The sequence below is a fragment of the Marmota monax genome, unplaced genomic scaffold (genome assembly GCF_021218885.2).
Source record: "Marmota monax isolate L192 unplaced genomic scaffold, Marmota_monax_Labrador192_F-V1.1 WCK01_AAM20220418_F8-fsc00080, whole genome shotgun sequence".
NCBI classification, from domain to species: domain Eukaryota; kingdom Metazoa; phylum Chordata; class Mammalia; order Rodentia; family Sciuridae; genus Marmota; species Marmota monax.
In genome coordinates, this window is record NW_026694750.1 from 2,881,154 (window position 1) to 2,905,780 (window position 24,627).

At 55.2% G+C, this 24,627-nt stretch overlaps 1 protein-coding gene across 1 annotated transcript; it reads left to right on the forward strand.

The window, feature by feature from the left end:
- Positions 1-533: 533 nt before the first annotated feature.
- Slc2a7 (solute carrier family 2 member 7) lies at positions 534-17,570 on the forward strand. Its single transcript, XM_046424775.2, has 12 exons — positions 534-590; positions 1,787-1,885; positions 3,547-3,707; positions 6,337-6,461; positions 7,346-7,498; positions 9,174-9,299; positions 9,573-9,763; positions 11,120-11,230; positions 12,849-12,950; positions 14,644-14,719; positions 16,446-16,573; positions 17,112-17,570. Exons 1-12 carry the CDS (start codon positions 534-536, stop codon positions 17,331-17,333), a joined length of 1,551 nt encoding a protein of 516 aa, XP_046280731.1. The 3' UTR covers positions 17,334-17,570.
- The last annotated feature ends 7,057 nt before the right edge of the window (positions 17,571-24,627 follow it).

The window sequence follows — 24,627 nt, forward strand, 5'->3', positions numbered from 1 at the left end:
TTCTCTAGGAGGTGGAATTGTAGGCCTGCCGGGTTTTTTTTGAGACAAGGCCTTGCTAAGTTGCCCAAACTGGCCTTGAACTTGGAATCCTCCTCCATGCTCAAAACTCCTCGGTTTTGTCTTACCCCAAAACGCAGAATTCGCCCCAATGCATCGGAAGAAGCCTCTGTAGAGAAACCACACAGGAGGAGCCCCGAGGTGCAGCCATGGCCTGACTTGGTTTCTGAAACTCCTCATTTCTAGAGATAACATTGTCCTCCTTTGGGCCACTTGGGAGCTTCTGGTTGGGGCTCAGCGGATGCAAAGACTGAATTCCCGCTGCTGCGTGTCACTGGCTACATCAACACATATTTTATCAACCCTCCAAGGAGAAAAGACTCCTGGGGAAAGTCATCAGGGTTCAGAGGACAAAAGTCATAAAGCCAGGCCGACCCAGAGGACAGGTGACACAGCAGGCTTGTCAGGCTCCAGTGGAGAGCAGGGCTCGGGTGTCACCTGGGAGGCAGCACACCTGTCCTCCAACCTAAACAAGCATGGAGAGCACGGGGTCAGGGACGAGGACCCCTCCGCCCACCCCACCCAGGGAGGGGGTAAGTGTCCAAGCACTGTCCTTGTCCCTTTCCCCAAAAGGGTGGGGATCTTGGAGGGAGGTGAAGACCCTGGAAATACTTCTAGCAGGGAGGGTCAGGGGTTGCCTGCCCAAAGAGACAGTGCAGGGAGGCGGCCACCCCGAGGCCCCCTGCTCAGACACAAGCACAGTGGGACGAGTCCAGCTCCTGAGGTTCAGGAAGACTGGACGGTGCTGGACATGCCCCCTCCTCACACGCAAGTCCTGCTCCCCACCCTCAGGGAGGTGGCCTCTGAAGAATGCCCGGATCCGGCCCCTCTCCTTCTGCCTGGTACTGGACTCAGGGCTGTGGGCAGTCAGGCAGCTGGTGGCACTCGAGCGGGGAGGTGCACACACCGTGGAGTGGACAGTTGGTCCAGGACCCTGGTTTCTTGGAGCTCTGAGAGACAGTCACAGACATGGCCTCAGATCCCCTGCCCACTCCTTGGACTTTGACCCTCAGGCCATGCGCCCGCCCACACCCCCAGCTACTCTGGAGGTGACAGCCGCCCTGGAAACTGTGCCACAGGCTCTGGAGATGCCTCGATGTCCTGAGGGCCTGTTCTGGAGCCAAACCGAGCAGGTGGCCCCAGGGCCCGCCTAGGCTCCCTCTGTCTGGAAGGCTAGTCCTGTTGCTGACCCCCGGGATCAACCCAGCTCTCTGCTCAGCAGGCACCTCTCAAAGAGGCCGTCCCTGTCCACCTGCTGAACAGGGCCCCAGCCCATGACTCTACCCCATCCCCTGCTCTGTAATCCTCACAGCCTGTCACTGTTGGGAATTCACGCATGGTCACCTTCTCTTTTCTGTCCTTCTTTCCTCAGCTCCTTAGAAAGGGAGCTTCCCCGGAGCAGGGCCTCCCTGCAGCACCCATACGTCATCCCCTGGGCTGGCCCAGGGCAAGCCAGGAGGTGCTGAGCTACGTCTTCAGGGGGGAGACGAATGCCTGCTGGGGGGAGCAAGGGACGAGGCCTCAGATCTCTGAGGAGCCCCAGCTGGGACCCCCTCCCCCACCAGCCACCTCCTCCCACTTCCTAGGCATGGCCCGCATCCCCTAACCCCACCTCTGGTCCGAGGTGGAGGGAAGTAGAGGCCACACCTTCCTCATGCCCACCCCACAGAGGCCTGGTGGTCCCCAGGAACAAGCCACAGTCCCTGACCTTGGGCCTCGTCCCCCACAGCGGCTGCAGCCCACGCTGGTGCTGGCCACGCTGAGCGCAGCCTTCGGCTCAGCCTTCCAGTACGGCTACAACATCGCCGTGGTCAACACGCCCCACCAGGTGGGCACCAGGTGGGCACCGGGCGGGAGGGGGGTGGCGGGGTGAGCAGGCCCGTGGGCGGGAGATGGGAGACAGCGGCCATCTGTGACTGTGTGACAGTTCCTCCCAGGACTGTCATCCTTCTAGGCACACTAGGATCCGGGGGACCTGGATTATCCCCCTAGTCTCCTTGGGTCTCAGCTCCACTGCCCTCACCCCGGAAGGCCACCGGCATTCAGAGACTGAGATTGGAGCCAGGAGAAGCACAAGAAAAGGAGAGAAGGTCCTCGTCCTGGGGACGAGAACCTGAGGGCAGGTGTCCCTACAGCTGGGCAAGGCAGAGGACGAGAACGGGCCCTGGACTTTGACCTTGTGGAGGGCACGGGTGCACTCAGGGTGGCCAGAGAGCCACAGAGATGACAAAAACCTGGGTGGTGTGGGCTCAGGAGGCAGCAGTGGGGTGAGGCGCCGGCGGTGAGAACAGCACTTTGGAAGGGGTTTTGCTGGACGGGAGGGAGAGGCAGAGAGGAAGCTGGGTGGCGGGCGACGGCGGGGTTTCTGCAGGGCAGGAGTCACATTTGTATACTGATGGGGCATACTGTGGAGAGGGGAGACCAGGCCTGCACAGATGGGGACTGTTGCAGAAAAGACACCCCCGAAGGAGTAGAGGGGACAGGGTCCAGCACCGCAGGAGGGAGAGCAGGTAGACTTGCTGTTCACCCAGTACGTGAGTTCTGCAGGGTTTGGGTTTTTTTTTGTTTTTGGTTTTGTGTTTGATCGATGTCATTAAAAGCCTGATACAGCAGCGTGTACTGGTAGTCTTAGCTCCTAGGGAGTCTGAGGTAGGAGAATCACAAGTTTGAGGCCACCTGAGGACCTTAGCAAGACCCTGTCTCAAAGTAACATAGAAGTGACTGGGGGGTGGGCGGTGGCCAAGGTAGAGCCCTGGGTTCAATCCCCTGGACCAACAAGAAAAAAAAAATCAGACTGGGGGTGGGGCTCAGTGTAGAGAGCTTACCCAGCACGTGGGAGGCCCTGGGTTCCATTCCCAGCATGAATTTTGAAAAATCAAGATCATAAATGTAGCTGCTGCTCTGTAAGTGGTTCTACGGTACCTACATGTGTGTGTGTGTGTAGGAATTACTTACAAGTAGATATTACATATAGAGAGAGAGAGATTGGTTTATTTATGGATATTACCATTGATGGAACATTTTTTCTTTCTTTTTCTGTTCTGCAGCCCTGGGGATTGAACCCAGGGCCTTTCCGTGCTAAGCGAGTACTGCACCCCTGGCGCTGGGTCACCTTTTCTGAGTCATTTTATTGCAATTAATGCTCACAAATTCTTCCTGTCACTGAAGAGATGAGGGCTTAAGCTGGTTATCCCATTTGCCCAAAGCCACATAATTAGTTGGCATATTTTCTATGTTGTCTCTGGCAGAGTAAGGCTCTGAAAAATGGGTTGTTTATAGTGAATTTTAACAATATTGCATGCGATCTGGTTTCTCATCTCACTCCATCGCACAGAAGATCATTTTCTTCTCACCAGCAGAGAATCACTGAGTGTCCTGCAGACTTGGCAGACACATCCCTCTTTGCGATGACAAGGGGCAGCTGAGAATGCTCAGGGCGTTCTTTCTCTTGAGTTGCATATTGGGCTGTGGGCGGGTCGTGTTTTTCAGGTCTTCAAGTCGTTTTATAATGAAACCTACTTTGAGCGACATGGAACATTCATGGATGAGAAGGTCCTGCTGCTCCTGTGGTCCTGCACTGTGTCCATGTTTCCTCTGGGCGGCTTGTTGGGGTCTTTGGTGGTTGGCCTGCTGGTTGACAGGTGTGGCAGGTAAATAGAGGGTATGCTGTCCTACATGAAATCCAGGTCAGCAGCCCCCACTGTCTCCTGGTGACTGTGCACCTGGGAGGGACACCATATGACCCTAAAGATCCAGAGGTCAGAAACCACGTCTCCCCTTTGCCATGGACGTCGGACTCACAGCCAGTGCCTGGACTTCTCTGGAATCTCTTCCCCAGGCCCTGGCGGGGGCACAGCCTCCCCCGTCACTCGCCCCAGAGGCGCTGCCGCCTTTGAGAGCAAAGTTCCCCTTGGTACTCAGCTTGGGCCTCGTCAGCACTTCCAGCAGGAGTTGGATAAGTGCTACTTGGCTGGGTCTTACCCTGCACTTGGGTGACCGTGGCCCCAGGTCTAACAGGCGCAGCTCTCTCTGCATGGCCTGGCCATGTGCTGTCCTGACACCTGGCGTCAGGCTGTGTCATCCCACGTGCCAGGGCCTCAGGTCTCACTGGGAAATGGAGACTCAGTCTTTACCCTTTGCTCAGACTCACTCCCCTGCCTGCCCAAGCCCAGGTGCTGCACAGACCCTGCTGCACAGATAAGGGGACACACAGGTCAAGGTCCCCAGGAAGGAGGAGCAGGAGCCGGGTCATGGGTCGGGGTGAGGGGTGGAGGCACTGCATGTGCTCAGGCCTGCTCCTTGGAACTCACAGCTGCACTTGGACTTGATGTGCCAAGTAGGTGGTGTGGGGGAGGGAGAGGAACACCCTACAATGAAAACTAACACACACAAACAAAAACAGAAAGAAGAGAAAACGGCGGTGCTGTTTCAGGCATAAAAGAAAATATTGTTGGTTGGCAATTATCTGTCTCTGAAGGCAGGACCCAGGGGCCTCCCCTGCAAATAGTCAATGAACAATTACTCGCCCTTCCTGTGCCCTTCAGTGAAGAGCGCACTCAGTGAATTCCAGGTGCGCCATAGTCCAGGAGGCCTTGCAACTCAGACTGGGCTGTTCTCAGCCACCCCAAGAGCGGCTGGACTGTTTTGGAAGCCCAGGCTTGCCCTCCACTTCCTTGTCTGGACCTCAAAGTCAAGACACCTGGGCGGTGGAGGAGACTTGGAGAGGACCTCACCTCTGCAGAGGAGATTTTGCAGATGAGGAGCCCGAGCCTGGAGGTGGGGTGGAGCTGGCCTTGTGAGTGGGGTCCTGACCCCCAGAGTCCCCAGAGGCCAGCAGGCTCCTGGTGGCCAGGAAGGGAGGGAGTAGAAGGAAGGTGGGGCCAGGGTAGACTATTTGTTCTCCTTGAGCTTCTGGGAGCTCTAGGGGGTGCTCTCTTGGTGCTGGGACAGTCCCAGGGAGTGAAAAGTGGCTAAGGAATTCAGCCTGCACACTGCAGATCCCCAAGAGTCCTCAGCATTGACTGCTGCAGGGACCTCATCAGCCCTGCTCCCAGGGCAGAGCCGCGGCCCCTTGGCTGCTTCACTCAGGGGCCTGTATAGATCAGGGCCCTGAAAGGCAGCGGCAGAGTGTGGGAAATGACAAAGGCTAGGCAGAATCCCTCCAGTCCTGTAGAGGAGAGGGGAGGAAGCCGCTAACACCTCTGGAGGCAGACAGAGAAGGAAACGGAAGACAGCCCCCAGTGCCAGGCCAGCCGGCCAGCACCCAGCCAGGGAGCACGTGTCCTTCCCTCTGGTCACTGCCTTGCACTGGCAAAACTGGAACCCCAGGCAAGGGACAGAGGACCCAGACCCTTGGTGCAAGTCTGAGACATGGAGCAGAGTCAAGAAGATGGGGTGTGTGGCAGGGGCCTGCAGGGTACATCCCACTGAGCACTCATTTTCAGATGCTGTCTCCCTCCATGTCACAGGCTGGTGGCTTTCAGCCTTAGAAGGGCTTTAGAGATCATCCAGTCCTACTCTGCACCCCACCTGCTGTGGGAATCTCCCATCCAACACTCCTGTCAATCATCGCTTCTGGTCTAGGAACCACCAGCAACAACTTGAATTCCGCCAGAGACAGGAAGCTCCCCTCTCCTGGGGCAGCTTATTCCTTCCCAGGAGCTATGATGGTCAGAGCGCGCCCCACCCCCACTGACCCCACATCCTCTTTCCTGGGAGTTTGGCCCAGGTGTCCTTGCGTCACCTTCCTTCCCCTCTGACTTAGTCAGTACAAGCGGTTGTGACAAATTACACAGGGAAACTGAAACAACAGACATTGATTTCCCAAGGTCTAAAAGCTGCAAGTCCAAGCTCAAGGTGCCAGCCGAGAACCTGCTTCCTGGATGGCACAAGTCTGCGTTCCTTCTGTGTCCTCACAGGAGGGGGGGAGAGAGAGAATGGAATGAGCGAGCCTGCCTGTCTCTTGCCCCCTCCCCCACCCCCACAGATGGAACCCAGGCCCCTAGACCCCAGATACACTAGGCAAGCCCCTGAGCTACGCTCTCCCAGCCCTGATGGCCTAATCCCATTGCCAGAGCTCCCCTCATGACTTAATCACCCCCACTTTGGCAGTGAAAGGCTGTAACACGAATTTGGAGAACCCTTGAGTCCACTGTCCCACCCATCAGCCTGTTCTCAGGTGCATTCCCTGCCTCTGTAGTGATGGCCCGCAACGCAGAAGCTGGTGTCCAGAGCTCCTGGCGTGACCATCCCTGCCCTCTGGGCACTGCTGTCTTGCAGAAAGGGAACGCTGCTGATCAACAACATCTTCGCCATCCTCCCCGCCATCCTGATGGGAGTCAGCAAAGTGGCCCAGGCCTTTGAGCTGATCATCTTCTCTCGAGTGCTGGTGGGAGTCTGTGCAGGTACCTGGGATGGTGGCCTCAGCCCCAAGTGGGATTCAGTGCACCTGTCAGGGGAAGGGCTCTGAGACAACACCATGGGCCAAGGCTGGGTGCAGCGGGTCTGGGTCTCACTGGCTCTATCTGCCTCTTTCCCCTTTTGGGGCAAACATCAGGCTTTCTAGGTCCTTTCGTTTATTTAACAAAATCTTCTCTAGGGGAGGATCGTTAGAAACACCATTTACTATGAGATACAAATGAGGGTTTATAAGGCATCTCCCAAGGAAGATGTACAGTTTAAACCAAAGACGGGGATTTCAAGCAAAATAAATGCAAAATGTGGAGTCTCAGTCACCAGTTGACAAGGTTTCTTAACTATAGTAATGCTGTTACAAGTGTGTGTGATTTAGAAATATCAGAAAATAAATAAAAGCAAAAGTTATATCTCAATTCCACATGAAGATAAATCCTAGGTAAAGGTAAGAGTTACCTATTAACCCTGGGAACACACAGAGGCCTAGACTTCTCCCCTCTAACAGGAGGCCCAGCTGGGCAGCTATACCGCTATATCCTAGCAATGTCCCCAGAGGGGGTGAAGAATTCTGGGGGGATTTTGATATAAGTCTAAACCAAATAGTCAAGGTTGGCTTATTTGCTGGGCACAGTGGTGCGTGCCTATAATCCCAGCTAGAGAGAAAAAAAGAGAGGGAGGGAGAGAGGGAGGGAGGGGGGGGGAGAGAGAGAGAGAGAGAGAGAGAGATTGAGAGAGAGAGAGAGAGAGAGAAACACCAAAACTGGCCTATTTCCAGCTCAGTCACAGAGGCGCTGCCACCTGTCCAGGGCTCCCGCATCTCTGGAGGGTGGGCACTGGTCTTGGCCTGCCTTGATTTTCACTTTGCCTGAACCAGGCATCTCCTACAGCGCTCTTCCCATGTACCTGGGAGAACTGGCTCCCAAGAATCTGAGAGGCACCCTGGGAACGATGACGGAGGTGTTCGTCATCACTGGAATCTTCCTGGCGCAGGTCTTCAGCCTGCAGGCTGTCCTGGGCAACCCCACAGGTAACTCGCAGCAAAAGTCAGAGCCAGGGCCTCAAGCGTGCGGAGCCCAACTCACGGAGCAAGTCAGGGGAGGCCTGGAAGGTGACCTTTGGGTCGGTCAATTACAGCCAGTGGACCCAGTTGACCACCTGGGCAGTGTCCGTGGACAATGGAGACAGGCTGTGCTTGGGAATGAGAGGAGAGACGCAGAGACCAGCCAGAGTCTTGCTATTAAAGGAAGGAGAAAACCTGAGAGGCAACTGGGAGGGGAAGCTTGGTGGAGAGAAGAGATTTGTTTTCAAGCTGGGAAAAATATCAGCATATTTGGCTGCTATAGGAATAATGCAGCAGGGAGGGACATGGGTGCAGGGTGCTCAGTGTGCAGCCCCCATTACTGTGACATGCATGAAGGTGGCACCTGTAGATATTTTCTTCTGGTGGCTTCTATTTTCTCAACAAGGTCATTACCTGAGTGTGACCATGGGGAACATGGCTAAAGTCAGAGAAGGAAAAAAGTATGAAACAGTCAATGGGGAGGGTAGACCAGAGAACAGACCAATAAACTTGGCTAGAAGTGTTAGACTTGGCAAGACAGTGTTAGCAGCCCCCAGAACACAGTGGAGTCTCTTTAAAAGCTTTTTGAATGACCCAGATCAAACAAGAGCCACACTTTTTTTTCCCCCCAGTACTGGGGATTGAACTCGGGGCCTCACACATGCTAAGCAAGTACTCTACCACTGAGCTACACCCTCAGTCCATGAATCTATGCTTTGTATTTTCCATGATATCTTGAAGGTATTCGACTAAGAAGTCAGTGGGGGGACCCATACAGGATCATTAGCAGTGATTCCCAAACCACTGCCCCACAGCTGAAAATTAAACATTAATTAGAGTGGTGGCACAGGCCTGCAATCCCAGCAGCTCTGGAGGCTGAGGCAGGAAGATCACAAGTTCAAGGCAGCCTGGGCAACTTAGCAATTTTTTTTTCTTAATGTTAAAAAGAGCTAGAGATTTAGCTCCAGTGGTGGAGTGCCCCTTGGGTTCAATCCCCAATACTGCAGGGAAAAATATCAATTAAGCCTCATCCCCAGATTTAAATGGACACCATGCTGGCTACTTGTCCTGGCCCTGGAGTGGCCACTCCTGACTTTATCAGTAGTGTTATCACTATCTTTATCTTACTGTTAAGAAAACAAAACTCACACACATCAGAGGCAGCCCCCCAGGAGGCATCCAGGACCCTACCCACATCTTAGATCTCAGTACCCCTGCCTGGACCCAAACCCTGGGCAAGGGGCAGGCACAGTGCTGAGTCTGTCCATTCCCCAGCCCCAGCCTCCAGGGACCTAGAGATCATGCGGCTTCCAGCCTAAAGTTAGGGAAATGATGCAGATCCATTTCTCTAGGGCTCACATTTTCAGATCATATTCTAGAACTAAGATGATTTCTAGGATGGTTGGAATGAATAAAACTCAAGGTTTTTTTTTTTTCAATTGCGATCGTTTTCTCCATTCTTAATATGGAACCCCTTTGTGGGTGGGCCCGTGGCAGCCACCTCTTGGCAAGGACTTGCCCCCGGTCCTTGCTTCTCAGTGGGCAGAGGCCACTCAGAGTCCAGATGTGGCCTGAGGCCGGCTGGGACTGCTGGAGGCCCTGTGGCCCCCGGGGGGCCTGGTCGAGTGTCACTTCCTTTCAGGCTGGCCTGTGCTCTTGGCTCTCACGGGGGTCCCCGCGCTGATCCAGCTCCTCTCCCTGCCCTTCTTCCCCGAGAGCCCCCGCTACACCCTGATTCAGAGAGGAGACGAGGAGACCGCGCGGCAAGGTACAGAGGCGAGAGGCTGCTCCCCTTTCCCTTCCTGCCCCACGCCCCCCAAAATGCCCTCCCCGTCAGCTCAAAGCGCTCAGCTGGGAACACCGTCAGGGTCACAGGGTCACAGATCCCGAGCCCCGTGCAGGGTGGCTACTGGGGCGCGGCCACCATGCTGGGGACCTGATTGGGTGCCAAGAGGCGAGCCCAGAGTGGGCCGCGTGGGGACGTCCAGCGCTCCCGAAGCCTGGCGCGCCGCGCACGTGGTGGGGCCGCTCTGCTCCGCAGCTCTGGGGAGGCTGAGAGGTCGCGCCGCCGACGTGGAGGCCGAGATGGAGGACATGCGAGCGGAGGAGCGCGAGGAGCGCGCGGCGGGCAGCCTGTCTGTGCTCAACCTCTTCACCTTCCGGGCCCTGCGCTGGCAGCTCATCACCATCCTCGTGCTCATGGCCGGCCAGCAGCTGTCCGGGATCAACGCGGTGCGCGGGCACGTGGAAAGCGGGGCGGTCTGGCGGGGAGGGGTCTGCAGCCTGCTCCAGGGGCTTCCGGCCCTTGAAAGCCATTTGAGTCAAGGAACAGGCACGAGTGGCTTTGTTATTGCCACGTGCAAAGCTCAGCTCTGCCTCCCAGATGGATGGACGGAGGACTTAACGAGCAAAACCCGGGCAGACACGTCCAGCTCTGGGAGGGACAGCCGCACCAGGGCTTGTTTCTTTTGCAAGTAACAAGACCCCCTTGGAAAGAGATAAAGCAAAATCAGACTTCATTTACAGCAGGTGGCGCCACTAAAGAAGGCCAGCCAGGCCGCAGGGCCCCAGGAGCAGCCCTGGAGAGAACAGCAGCCATCTTTTAATTTCCCCTCTCCCCATGGGCTGCTGCTTTATTTTTCTCTTTTCTATAGAACATTTTTCTTTGCTTCTCAATCCCTAAGAGAAAATTCTCCTACCAGTAATTCTTTCCCTTCCTTTTTAAAAAATATTTTTTATACTTTTATTTACTTTTATGTGGTGCTGGGGACGGAACCCAAAGCCTCACGTGTGCTAGGCAAGCGCTCTACCACTGAGCCACAACCCCAGCCCAGTTCTTTCCTTCTGTGGAAGAGATCAGCCAGACAGAGCCAGAGCCCTGCCCCCACTCTCAGCATCCAGCCTAGGGTAGGTGGTGGATCCAGGCTGGCTCAGAGCAGCCTGGAAGCCACTCAGCTCTAACCATGTGGCATCATGGGGACATGCTTCTTTTGCTGTAGGTGTATTTATTGATGATGCGGAGAGAAGGGCAGAGATCTGAAGAGGGTCACTTCTAGAACCACCATCAAGGTTGAGTGGGACACCCAGTTGATATTCAAAGGAAGTGTCATTGGTCTTTTGGGATTCGAGGTGTTCAGCAAGTGATCTTGGGAGTAGACAGCACAAACGGGAGCCACCAAGTGGGGACCAACATGAGTGTCTTTGGAAATTTCCTTTGTGCCAACAACCTGGGGACTTTATGGACATGTGTCTCCCACTCAGCCACAGACAAGCTGAACTTACAGTTGGCTTGGCCCCAAATAAGAGATGAATCACTGTATGTGGTCTGAGCTTAGAGAATAGCAAAGGAACGTGGGGAGAAGTGCTTAGAGGACCTTGTGGTCCACTCCCATTTTATAGTTGCAGAATCTGGGTTCAGAGAAGGGTTCGGCCAGCCTCCATTCCAGGAGTCCTATCTCCACCCCCACAGGCTGTCTCCTTCCTGTCCCCAACCCAGGCTTTCAGGACTGTTTATTGTTTGAGGCAAGAAGGTGAAGCCCGGGGCCTGGGTCCCAGGCCTCTCCCCTCAACCCTGAGTTTGTGTTTTAGATCAACTACTACGCAGACACCATCTATATATCTGCTGGCGTGGAGCCTGCACACTCCCAGTACATAACCGTGGGCGCCGGCATTGTCAATATGGTGATGACCATCATCTCGGTGAGTGACAGGGAGTGACCTCCCCACTGCAGGGTGTCCAAGCAGTGCCCCCCAGCAGACAGGCGCCCCACCAGGGCCAGAAAAGTTCTGGTGACCCACGTCACATATTAACTACCTGTGTGACCTTGACCAGACAACCCAAACCTGCTATTCTCATGTGGTGTTTGTCGACAATATTGTCATTTCAGAGAGTAATTGAAAACCGGAATCCCTCCTGCCTGATAAGCTGCATTTACAAAAGTGCTCTTTGGTAGTGAGCTTGCCTACAGACACAGGATCTAGGTTGGATCTCCAGCCCCAAAACAAACTACAAAAAGGGAAAGGACCAAAGTGCCCTCACTCAAATAGAGGATGGTGACGGTCCTTAACCTAGACCAATCCCTGATGGGTTTATTCCTTTTTCTTCAGTTGTTTTTAGAAAGTTATTTATTATGTAGCTGTATTTCAGCTCAGGTAGTTTAAGTCCCAGTCAATCTCAGGGGATGTAGACTGGCAGGAGGGAGAAGTTCAGGAGCACAGGAAGAGAGGCTGGCAGGAGGACGAGTCCCCAAATCCCCTGCCCTGGTTCAGCTCCAGGCCCTGCATGGTCAGCAGAGGGGCCACCACTGCCAGTCAGGGAGGCCAGACAGGAGCACAGTGGCGGTCCTAGTCTCCAACCGAAGAAGTTAGAAAGGTCAGCTTCAGATTCTGTGCCTAGTTCCCAAACACTGCCCTCCCGGGTTTCTCCTGGCTCGGGTTTCTCCAGCAGGGTGATGGGGAGAAGGTCCTAGTTAGGGCTCTTTATCTAGAGGATGCAGGATAGAGCTTGCCCCAGAGGAAAAAGGGAGGGAACAGGGAAGGGCTTCTGTCCGCACACCTCCCCCTGCCCCTGTAATTCTCGGTGGAGAGGAGAGGGGTGCATCCTCCAGGAACCAAGTGGGAGGGGCAGCGCCTCCAGAGCAGCAAGGGCCCAGGGGTCAAGGCATCAAGCAGGGATCCGAGGTCCACTCCACGGGGTCTGCAGAGGGGTCCAGGGCGGGAGGGGAACGCACAGGGGTCAGCCAGCATTCCAGCCGGGGTGGAGAGGAGGGCTGCACTGGGGGGTGCCGGGTTTCTGTTCTCGTGACTAAAAGGCTCAGGGGTCACTCTAGTTAAACTGGGCTAACCGGGCTGCACGAAATAACCACACAAGAGACACAAATACCTTTTTCTTTGGGGTTGCTGTGACGGCTCCTCTGACCTTAAGGGTCTGCAGAAAGAGAGCGAGAGCACGCGCTGACCCCTTTTATTGAGGAGAAGCTGTTCAAATGAGGCAAGGGGTCAGGTTTCAGGGGCTGAGTCTATCTTCATGATGTCCACTGTCAGCAGGTTCACTGACACCTGGGTAGGCCACACCCAAGGGCACAGTAAAAGAAGGGGACACACACAAGGCCCTTCCATGGAAGATTCTATCCTAAACAGGGCAAGGGGTTAGATTACAAAGGAACAGGTGAGCGTAGCTTCACCCATTTCTGTGACTGGGCGCCTCAGCACCCAGCTGGGGAGTGTAACTCAGTCACCCGTAAGGTTGGCCTCCCACAGGGGGGTTGGGGTCAGCTCCAAGGGACTCTGGGCGTCCCTCACTGCGCTTCCCTTGCAGGCCGTCACCGTGGAGCGGCTGGGGAGGCGGCCCCTCCTGCTGGCCGGCTACGGCATCTGCGGCTCTGCCTGCCTGGTGCTGACCCTGGCGCTCCTCTTCCAGGTCTGGCGGGTGGGGGACCAGGGCGCGGGTGGGAGGTCGGGCAGCTCGGCGCGCTCAGGGACAAGGACTGTGTACAGCCCCCTCCTGAGATGAAGTTCAGGACGATCGCTCCTGGCATCCGACCCCAAAACTAGCAACTCCACAGGTGTCCTCACTCAGGAGGACAATTTACTGTCCAGCGTGTGTTTCTGTTCGTAAGGGCCCGCGCAGGGCCCGGGAAACACCCGCCAACCAGGACGCAATCGAGGAAGCCATCCCGTCCACGGGCAGCGCCGCGGCAGCACGGGGTCGGGATGAGCCCGCTGGGCTCCACGTGGACACCGGGCAGGAGAGAAAAGAAGCCCCACCAGAGCAGGGACAGCACCCAGGACAAACCAGAGGCCCAGCGGGAGGGAACGCGGAAGTAGGACCAGTCCCAGGCTCACTGCGCTGAAGGCTGCCCAGGGCACCCAGGGCAGAGCGCCTGTCCCCGAGTCCTGCCAGCGCGAGGAGCTATGTCCTCTCTGGAGCTCAGAGTAGCCTGGGGACCAGATTCGCTGAACCTTGAGAGGACACAGTCACAGGGAGGGCTCTAAAATACTCCGGGATGACTCCACAGCAAGAGTAAAACACAGCCCTGGTTTGGGAACACATCCTTCAGTTTGTGATTCTCTCAGAATACATTTTTTATCTGTTTTCTATAGAACTTATAGAAAACAGTTATAGCTGGTATGGTAGCTCACGTTGCAACCCCAGCAATTTAGGAGACTGAGGCAGGAGGATTGCAATTGGAGGTTAGCCTCAGTGAGGCCCTAAGCAATTTAGCAAGATCCTGTCTCAACATAAAAAATAAAAAGGGCTGGGGATGTAACTCTGTGGTTAAGCACCCCTGGGTTCAATTCACAGTACCAAAAAAAAATAGCATGACCACAATACAAAATGATTTAAAAACCATCAGATGGTCACTCTCACTGGCCTCTTGGCCACTGTTGTTTCTGCAGTAACCTTGCCACTGCACTAACCCTTTTCAAATTAAAATACAGAGTTGGAACTCTTGTCCTCTGTGACCAGGAGAAGGTATGGAATAAGGAGATTATTCCGGAATTCAGAGGCAAAGTTTTTGTTCTTTTCCTCCTTTTCCACATCATCCTCTCTGTAATAATTTCCTCACTCAGAGGAGTGTTAATGTTTGTGACGTGGGCTGGGGAGGGGCTCATGGTGCAGCGCTTACCTAGCACGCGTGAGGTTCTGGGTTGGATCCTCAGCACCACATAAAAAATAAATAAAGTTATTATGTCCATCTATTTTTAAAAATTTTTTAGTTGTCAATGGACCTTCATTTTATTTATTTATATGTGGTGCTGAGAATCGAACCCAGGGCCTCACACACGACAGGCAAGCCCCTGCCACTGAGCCCGACCCCAGCCCTCCTTCTAGGGTTTTATTTGTAAAGTGCCAAGAGTGGTGCTCGGCACGAAAGCTCATCAAAGGCAGGTTGTGCCTCCGGTGCCATCACTCAGGAGAGGTTTGGGCAGCTTCTGGAGCCAGAATGTCCCACACCTGTCCTTGTTCTTGCCTCAGAACCCTTGAGGGCTCTGTGGGGCCCAGGGTTCCAGGCGTGATGAGTCCCTGTGGCAGGAGGGTGGGAACACAGGTGCTTATTTGCAGCAAGGGTTCTTGGCCCGAGGCCCAGATGGCCCGCCTTTCCCCACAGAGCACAGTCCCTGAGCTGTCCTACCTGGGTGTCATCTGCATCCTCACCTACATCGCGGGACATTCCATCGGGCCCAGTGAGTACCTGCAGTTCCTCCGCCCCCGCCCCCTCTGGCAATGGAGCCGGTGCTCACTAATTACTTGCTGAATGAAGAGCGTCCTCGGTTCACAATATTTGTGCTATTCCCTCCACCACGCCCCTCCGTTCCTGTCCAGTCCACCCATTCTAAAAGGCCCCCATTCCAGTTCAAGTTTATTCATTCAGCAAACATTTTCCAGTGTCAACAGTATCACACTCAGACCAGTGCCTCATTAGTGTGCGGCTCCCAGAGGTACCCAGACCCAGGTCCAGACCCAGCAAGGAGAGGAGCCCGTGCAGAGGGGACTCATACCAGCCAGATCCCAGGGCACCCTGACTTGTCCAAACCCTCCATATGCCATTGGCCTCCGAGCCCACCCACAGTCACCTCTCTTTGCTCCCTGCTGACCTCCAGCTGCTGAGCTGCTGTAACCCCACATCTGCGGGACAAGAGCTTCAGGCCTCCATATGGTAGCCATGGAGCCTCCAAGCTCCGTCCCTGTGTGCCCTCCTGAGAATCGAGCCTGAGGAAATTTGCCTCCTAAGACCCTAGTGACGTGCCCCATGGGGTCTTCATTTGGGAAGAACCATCCATAAACCAAAATGCAGACGCTGTGTGTTCAGGGATCACCTGGACACACACATCCAGGGAGGCCCCACCTAGGCTGTCCGAGCCTCGCCCTGGAGATGCAGACAGCAGTGGGGCCCACACGGGGGTGTGTCAGTGGGCCGTTTGGCAGGAACCCCCCCACACACCCACCCCACCTTGGTGCATCTCAAAGGTAGAGAGGGCGCCTAGTGGGGGAGGTACTGGTGTGTGTAGCCCACCTTGGCTCCAGGTCCTTCTGCCCCTCCCTGCCTGATGTGGCCCAGGGTAGCCATAGGTGCCAGCCATGGGAGACCAGCTTAGGGCTGCCTGGCATTTGAGCAGGGTCCTGACAGATAACACCCTCACCTGCACCCACAGTGGGCAGCAGAGCCCCAAGGAAGGGCCCCTGGCAGGAGTTCTGTACCTAAGTCCCAAGAGCAGCTTTGTTCTGGGGCTTTGAATTCTCTCCTGGTCTGTCCCCTGAGACTGCATCTTCAGCGGGACCATTCCTTCTCCCGGCTCCCCCAACGGGGACACTAGTTGGAAGAGGACAGAATCCTACGCCTTGTGTGTGCAGAGCTGCAGGTTTCCATACAGCACATGAACAGATAGGCAGTAGGTCTGTGATACCAAATTTTCATGGACTTGGTGATTAGGAGAAAATACGGGACAAAGCTCTGTAGGGGGGTAATGATGAACAGGACTGAGAAAAAGACTTGGACAAGGAAAAGGGTGGCCAGCAGATGCGGCCATTCCCATACGCGCCACAGGAGGGCAGCACTAGGGAGCCCAGGCGCTCCGGAGCGCACCTGCTCCTCCTCCGGGCCAGGGACGTCCAGAGGAGCCGGATGCAGAGCAAGGGCTTTGAGAGAACGGGGCACCTGGGAGGGGAAGGCACGGACTCACGAGTCTCTGCTCCCAAGAAGCCTTCTGTCCACTGCACTGTTGCCAGCCTTGGCTGGGCACCGTTGGCTTCTGTGCTCTCCTCTTTGGGCAAAGGTGGGGTCCTTTCTGCTCCCCAACCCAGCAGGGGCTGCCCACACAGGGGCCTGAGGTCGAGGCGAGGCCAGGCTGTGTCCCGCAGGCCCTCGGGGCCCTCTGAGCCCTTCTCCCCTGCGCCCACCGGCCCCTCCAGGCCCCGTCCCCTCGGTGGTGAGGATGGAGATCTTCCTGCAGTCCTCCCGGCCGGCTGCCCTCACGGTGGACGGGGCTGTGCACTGGCTCACCAACTTCATCGTGGGCTTGGTATTCCCGTCGGTCCAGGTGAGCGGCCCCTCCTCCCCATGTCCAAGCCACCCTGTCCCCCCCAGGGGTCAGCAGGGGCACCAGTGAGTAGGCAGAGGTTCCTCTTCTACCAAGAACACCTGCCCATTCCACAAGGCGGAGGCAGCTCTCAGAGCCTCACGGGAGACACCCATGTGGCCCGGCTCTAAACATGCCGGTGTCCCCAAGCCAGGATTTCAAAGGGGACGCCCATACACAGCTTGGGAAGGGTCCATTGCTTAGGGTCCCTGGTGGGTGAAGTCCAGAGGCAATGGACAGGGGCTCCTTCCTCTGCTTCCCAAGATGTGCACCAGCTCTACATCCCAGCACAGGAGGGGCCCAGAGACCATGAAGTCACTGTTGCCCACAGGCTAAGGGCTCCTCTCCAATGTCGGGAGGGACCCTGCTTTCTAGCTCTTTCACTCCTCTAAGAGCAAACAAAATGGCCCTGAGGAAACTGCCTTTTTACTCAGAGGGCCTGAGCAGGCCTGCCCCCCTCCCGCTCCACCCCCTCCGTCTTCTTGGTCTCTTGGTCCAGGAGGCCATCGGTGCCTACAGCTTCCTGGTCTTTGCTGGCCTGTGCCTCCTCACTGCGGTTTACACCTATGTGGTCATTCCTGAGACCAAGGGGAGAACATTTGTGGAGATAAACCATATCTTTGCCAAGAGGAATGGAGTGGAGATTCCAGAGATCAAAGAAGAAGTAACTGGGGTTGGCCCTCACATACCCTCTGTGCCTGCCAAGGAGACCGCCCTTTAGTGGCTCTGCATGTCACCCACGTGCCCGTATTCTAGGCTTCCTTCTCTGCCCCAGGCCCCTGGAGAGGCTGAGTGGCTCTTTGTGCTCCCAGTGCAACTGGATGACTTTGGAAAGCACGGTCCTCGTTTAGTTAAGAAGTGGTTAGCTTCCAAAGCTAATGCTGGGAGCAGGGACGTATGGCAATGGGCGGGAATGTGAAGACTGGTAAGATTCAATTCTCTGGGTCTACATTGGTGCGCAAACGTAAATGATATACGAATGGATTTTTTTAAGTAAAGCTTTGCAAGTTCAATGTAGTAGTCAGCTTCATACTACTGTAACAGAATGCCCAAGGCAATTAGCTTGTAAAGAGAATAGGTTGGGGCTGGGGTGTAGCTCCATGGTGGAGCAATTTCCGAGCATGCGGGAGACCCTGGGTTCAATTGCTAGTCCTGCAAAAAGAAAGGGAGGAGCTTTATTTTGGCATACAACTCTGGAGGTTCCAGTCCGAGAAACATTCCCGTGACTTTGGGCCGTGACAAGGGTGACATGGCACGTCATCGTGGGAGCATGTGATAGAGCAACAGGATCCAGGAGGCTGAACAAGGCTGAGTCTGGGGTCCCATAGTCTCCTTCCAGACCCCCCAGTAACCTAAAGACCTCCCTCACCCCACCCCCACACCTCTGTCTTTGAAAGTCACATAGCATCATTTCCACCAGCTAGCTGGTCACCAGCTCCCACCCAGGTTGGCACGGGGGAGAATTAGGCTGCATCTTTGAACACAGGAGTGTCAAAGAATTCGCCTGACAGATTAAAACCACCACAAGATGTTTCTTTCAATCCCAACTTTTTCACCTATTCTAGTCTGCGTTAGTCAACTTTCTGTCCCTGTGACTAAATACCCAAGACAAACAACTTAAAAGTCAGAAAGGTTTATTGGGTCATGGTTTCAGAAGCTTCGGTCCACAGTGTGTTGGCTCCAGGGCTTTGGGGACTGTGGCAAGGCAGCCCCTCATTGTGGGGAGCATTGTAGGATACATGTGCTCACCTCCTGGTGACCAGGAAGCACGGAGAGAAAGAAGAGACCAGGGTCCCAATGTCCCCTTCAAGGGCACATCTCAATGACCTTCCTTCCTCGAGGCCCCAGCTTGTGAGGCTCCACCATCTCCCAGGAGAACCATGGGCAGGGGACCAAGCCTTCCACAGAACCTCTGGGGTGTTTACGGTCCAAACCGTAACATAGTCTGTGGCCCTCACCTCCGTTTTCCACGCCTCTAACTCGAGCTTGCGTCCTCTGTACCAGGTGCGAATGCTCCTGCCAACGTCGGGGGAGGTTTCAGGATTTCTGTTAAAATGCATGCCCATTCCAGAGCCCTCCGTGGGTCCTCTCCTCCTGTGGATCCGCACAGCGCGGGGCCCAGGACTGAGTCTTCAGAAGGTCCAAGTAGCTCTGCTGTGTCCATCACTTGCCCCCGCTGCTGTGACAAAATGTCTGAGGTTAAACAACTTGTGAGAAGGGAAGGTTTGTTTTGGCTCATGGTTTCAAAGGTTTCAGTCCATGGTCAGTTGGCTCGCTGCTTTGGGGCGGTGGGAGGCAGCATATTGTGACGGGGAGCACATGGGGGCCATCACGGGGGCCAGAAATCAAAGACAGAGACAGGAGGGCCAGGGTCTCCATAAGTCCTTCAAGGGCACACCCCAAGTGACCTAACTCCCTCCAAGTAGGCCCCGCCTCTTAAAGGCTCCTCCACTTCCTGATAGCGTCCTGCTGGGGACCAAGCCTTTTACTAATGAGCAGTGGGGAAATCTCAGATTCAGCCATACCCCAGTATCTCATTCAGGGATTCCAGGAGCACACGGGGCTCTTCCCCAGCAGGACTCCTCCTCCTAAATCCTATGCCCCATTCAAGGTCTTCTCCACCAGCCTCTCCCATGGTCTGTAGATGGGCCTCCCCTAGAGGGGAAATCCAGTCTCGTAGGACTGGATCCTGTGGATGGTTCAGAAGCAAAACAACCACACACCACTACTACTGGCTGGGTGAGTCCAGGTTCATCCAAATACATTTGCCACTCCCTGGAGAAATAGAGAAGACGTCTGGCGGCCTCTGGTGGATGTGATGGAGGAGAATCCAGTACAAAGTAGAATCAGTACCGTGGCAGGATAACGAGGGGGTGTGATGGACAACTGTGTGTGGTTCTGGGACTGGAACCCAGGGTCTGGGGCAGCACAGGCAAGTGCTCTCCCACCGAGTCACGCCCCCAGCCCCATTGGGAGCAATTTTATGTCAATAAATCTGACAAATGAAATGAAACGGACAACCTTTTTGAAAAGCAAAAGGTGCCAAAGTCCACTCAATAAGAAGTAGATAAAATGGCTAGTCCTGAATCAATGAAAGAAATTGAATTTTCTATACATAAGCTTCCCATGAGGTGAAAGAAAACAACAGGCCCAAATGATGTCACTGGTGAATTCTACCAAAACTTTCAGGGAAAAAAAAATGATACAAATGGGATGCAAATTTCCCCAGAAAATTGCAGAGGAAGGAGTACTTCCCAATCGCTCCGTGAAGCTAGCATTCCTCAACACCAAAACCAGACTAAAGACGTTGTAAGAAAACCACAGATGTCCCTCGTGAGCATAGGTACAAAATAATGTCTATGCAGAGACTTGTACAGTGTCCCCGGCAGCCTCGTCTGTCACAGCCAAAACACTGGACACAATGCAAAACACACCAAGGTCAACAAATGTACCACAGAACTGCACTCAGCCCCAACTGGGCATGAACCACTGGCTCACGATACGGTGTGGATGAACCTCACAGTGATCACGTGGAGTGCAAGAAATCAGACCAAAAAAATAAAAATAAAAAACCTGCATATCGTATTATTCCAATTATATGAAATTCAAAAAAAAATGCAAACTGATCTGCAGAGTCAGGAAACGAGAGAACATTTGGGGTGATGGAAACGCTCGTTAGGTTGAGTGCGGTGACAATTCCAAGGACCTATATGTATGTCCAAACATCAAGTTGTGTATTTTGAATGAGAAATGATTAATAAAAAATACTTTAATGTGCTTTTTGTCAGTCCCCCTGCAGCGCTGGAGTTGATAACCACCCTCTTGTTTCCCAACAAGAGGCAAGACACTACCACTAAGCTCCACCCCTGGCCCAACTAAAAATATTTTTTAAATCCAGGTCAGCAGCCCCCACTGTCTCCTGGTGACTGTGCACCTGGGAGGGACACCATATGACCCTGAAGATCCAGAGGTCAGAAACCACGTCTCCCCTTTGCCATGGACGTCGGACTCACAGCCAGTGCCTGGACTTCTCTGGAATCTCTTCCCCAGGCCCTGGCGGGGGCACAGCCTCCCCCGTCACTCGCCCCAGAGGCGCTGCCGCCTTTGAGAGCAAAGTTCCCCTTGGTACTCAGCTTGGGCCTCGTCAGCACTTCCAGCAGGAGTTGGATAAGTGCTACTTGGCTGGGTCTCACCCCGCACTCGGGTGACCGTGGCCCCAGGTCTAACAGGCGCAGCTCTCTCTGCATGGCCTGGCCATGTGCTGTCCTGACACCTGGCGTCAGGCTGTGTCATCCCACGTGCCAGGGCCTCAGGTCTCACTGGGAAATGGAGACTCAGTCTTTACCCTTTGCTCAGACTCACTCCCCTGCCTGCCCAAGCCCAGGTGCTGCACAGACCCTGCTGCACAGATAAGGGGACACACAGGTCAAGGTCCCCAGGAAGGAGGAGCAGGAGCCGGGTCATGGGTCGGGGTGAGGGGTGGAGGCACTGCATGTGCTCAGGCCTGCTCCTTGGAACTCACAGCTGCACTTGGACTTGATGTGCCAAGTAGGCGGTGTGGGGAAGGGAGAGGAACACCCTACAATGAAAACTAACACACACAAACAAAAACAGAAAGAAGAGAAAACGGCGGTGCTGTTTCAGTCATAAAAGAAAATATTGTTGGTTGGCAATTATCTGTCTCTGAAGGCAGGACCCAGGGGCCTCCCCTGCAAATAGTCAATGAACAATTACTCGTCCTTCCTGTGCCCTTCAGTGAAGAGCGCACTCAGTGAATTCCAGGTGCGCCATAGTCCAGGAGGCCTTGCAACTCAGACTGGGCTGTTCTCAGCCACCCCAAGAACGGCTGGACTGTTTGGAAGCCCAGGCTTGCCCTCCACTTCCTTGTCTGGACCCCCAAGCCAAGGCACCTGGGCGGTGGAGGAGACTTGGAGAGGACCTCACCTCTGCAGAGGAGATTTTGCAGATGAGGAGCCCGAGCCTGGAGGTGGGGTGGAGCTGGCCTTGTGAGTGGGGTCCTGACCCCCAGAGTCCCCTGAGGCCGGCAGGCTCCTGATGGCCGGGAAGGGAAGGGGTAGGGGCCTCTGGGCAGGCTGGTTGCTCAGGTAGTGAGAATTGGGCTCTGGGGGTGGCTAGGGTGGACATAGGCTCCCCTGAAGGTGAATGTAATGCCAGGTGCACCCACTGCCGGCTACTCAGAAACCAGTCCCTTATGTCATCTTGCTGCCGGAATCCTCAGTGCAGCCCAGGGGACGCACCCTGAGCCCTCAGAGCCCGCTCAGTACTTTTAGGGGACCCCCGTCTTCTGACTTAGAGTCCCCTGTTGCCTGGTGGGAACAGTTTTCCAGATACCTCCCCCACCTCTTCACGAGACCATAGATGCCAACATTGGATGAGCCCGCCACCCCTTCTTACCCTGTCTCCGTAGGATCCCTCATTCGACAGTCCTAGGGCCTCCCCCCAGCCTCTGCCTGAAAGCCTCCACGGACGGGCACAGCCCCTCCCCTCCGAGAGGCCTGGGAGGCGGCCAGCGGGCTCTCACTGCTCCTTCTGCCTGGAGCAAGTTACTTCTCTTCTCGGCCTCATTCTCCAACTGGAGAAATGGGGCAATAGCGGTAATCTCAGCCCTTTCCTGGTGGGACTGTTGACAGGAGAAACCATCCCAGTGGGTTCGAGGCCCCTGCTCAGGGCCTCAGTGTGCCTGGCTGACCCGGGCAGCACCGGCCTCCCTCTTCATTATCCTTACAGTTATTCCTGGTTCCGCCTAAGGCTGTCCAGCCGGAACCTAGGACAGGCCAGAGTGCTATGCACCCACACCCCACAGCAGCCCTGCACCCCAGCCGGTGAGAATGGGGTGCAAATGCCCCAGCGCCCTCAGCCTCGAGCGGGATCAACCTGAGGCTGCTGCCCAGTTTGGGGCTAGCGCCCTGCAGCCCGCGTGGAAGCTCGGCAGCACGGGGCCCGTGGTCCGCTGCCTTCCCTTCCCCTCCTCTCCACGCCCTGGCCAGCATTTCCTCCACCTCCCCAGCCAACCACCTGCCCTCGAGTCTGTTTCTGAAGGTCCCAGATCAAGCGGCAGGTGGAGCGCTCTGCCCTGAGCCGGGGAGCCCAGGTGTTCTCCTGGTTGGCCATCACCGCAGCCGGGCCACGTGGGGGGACCCTAACTCCACCTGGACTGCCCCAAACCCGCCTCCTCACTCCAGCGTTTGTCCCCTTTCACGACGTCCCTTTCCCAGATGTCTCTCGGGTGCCTCAGGGAGGATGGACTGGGACATCCCACTACCCCTTGTCGTTCAGTTTATCTGGCTTTTTATTTTTAATGATTTTTAAATTTTTTTTAGCTGTAGATGGACACACAACCTTTATTTTATTTATTTTTGTGTGGTGCTGAGGATCGAGCCCAGCACCTCGCACATGCTAGGCAAGCACTCCACTGCTGAGCCACAACCCCAGCCCCTTGTCTGGCTTTTGATGTCCAGAGACTCTGCATCCCAGCACCTTCCGTCCCCAGAGTCTGGCCCTCAGCTGTGCCCTGAGGAAGGGGCCTGCTGATCAATAGCCTCCTCCCCCCCACCCACCTGCTCATCATCACAGGAGCCTGGATGGGCTGGGCCCTTGGACTGGGGATCGACCCTGGAGCAATGTACCTGCCGGGCAGGTGGCAGGTGGCCAGAGGGGACTCCCGGGCTCTGTGCTCATGCCAGGTCAGTGCCCTTCGGTCTCTGAGAGGCAGGTCCACATCCTGAGCCACACTCGAAATGGAGAGACTCGGAGTCGGGCCCCTGATGAGCTTCTGGACATTACAGTCAGCTTCTTGGCTCCCCTGTGGGGGACAGAATGTGACCAATGAGTCCCACAGGCCATATCTTGTTCCCCTTTCCCACCTGTTCCCACCCCTGTTTCCTAGTCTCTGACCTCGGAGGCCCAGTCTCCGACACCCCTTAGACACATCCCTTTAACAAAAGTCCACTCCCAGCAGCGGGACTTCAGGGGGAATCGCCTTATCAATGTTTGCTGGGCCTTCTCTCCTCCTTTGTTGAAATATCTTAAATTATGACATCGTGAGATTTCATGCCTAGATATCTTATTATGGATCTTTTTAAATATTATCATGCTTTTAGATAGTATCTTTATTTCACATACCAAGATTTTACATCATTCCTTAATGTCTACCGTAGACTCCTTCCATATTCAAATAGCTGCAACTGCCCCAAATAGTTCTGGGGTTGCTCTGTCAGGCACCAGGAGGTGCTATTGGGGTCTTTGTTTAGTTTCCTGGTGTGTGTGTGTGTGTCCCTTAATGAGCAGCCCTGGGAATCTGGACCCACAGCCAGGGTAGGGCCAGCAGGTGCCATGAGGGGGAGGCCACCTGACTCCGTCAGACCCAAGACCTGGCTCTGGGGCTTCTGGCACCTCCTTGGTGGCCTGGACTCTCCCTGAGCTCCCTTTGCTGAAGGGCTCTCTTCAGGGCCCACCTTCAGTGGGGTCTCTGTGCCAGGGGAGTGGTCACCTGAGACAAGGACAGCAGAGAGGACAGAGAGGGGCTGGCCAGCTCCGGCGATGTGGTTGGTGCGGTGGAATCAGCTGTCTGCAGACTTCTCCTGGACATTCGGGCATGGTGCCCAGGTGAAGCCCTGTGCTGCCAGGGCCTGGGGAGGGGGGGCTTCTTTGCTTTTCCTTCTTTTCTTCTCTCTTTTTCCCTTCCCCATTGTCGTTGTCGTGGGTGCTGAACAGCCTTGTGCCAAGCACTCACTCTGCCACGAGCTGCATCCCAGCCCCAAGAAGTTTGAACAAGTCCCCGAGATCCCTGCATGCTCTGGCTGGAGACCCTCTGCTCCACTAGAACCAGAGCTTCACTCTGCTTTCCCAACCCAACCCACGCTCCCATCTCACCCCAAGGCCCCGCCATTTAAAAAAGATGCCTACTGTGGGGAGCCACTCTGAATAATGTGCATTTTCAGTCCCGGAGCAGAGAGACTTTGACCACGTCACTACATCTCATAGTGACCTGGACA

Excerpts from the sequence above, each read along its gene's own strand:
- Slc2a7 (XM_046424775.2), top strand. The coding sequence starts at position 534 with ATGGAGAGCACGGGGTCAGGGACGAGGACCCCTCCGCCCACCCCACCC. Across the intron at positions 3,708-6,336 it reads CTGGTTGACAGGTGTGGCAG|AAAGGGAACGCTGCTGATCA; the intron begins GTAAATAGAGGG and ends GCTGTCTTGCAG. Across the intron at positions 14,720-16,445 it reads GGGACATTCCATCGGGCCCA|GCCCCGTCCCCTCGGTGGTG; the intron begins GTGAGTACCTGC and ends CGGCCCCTCCAG.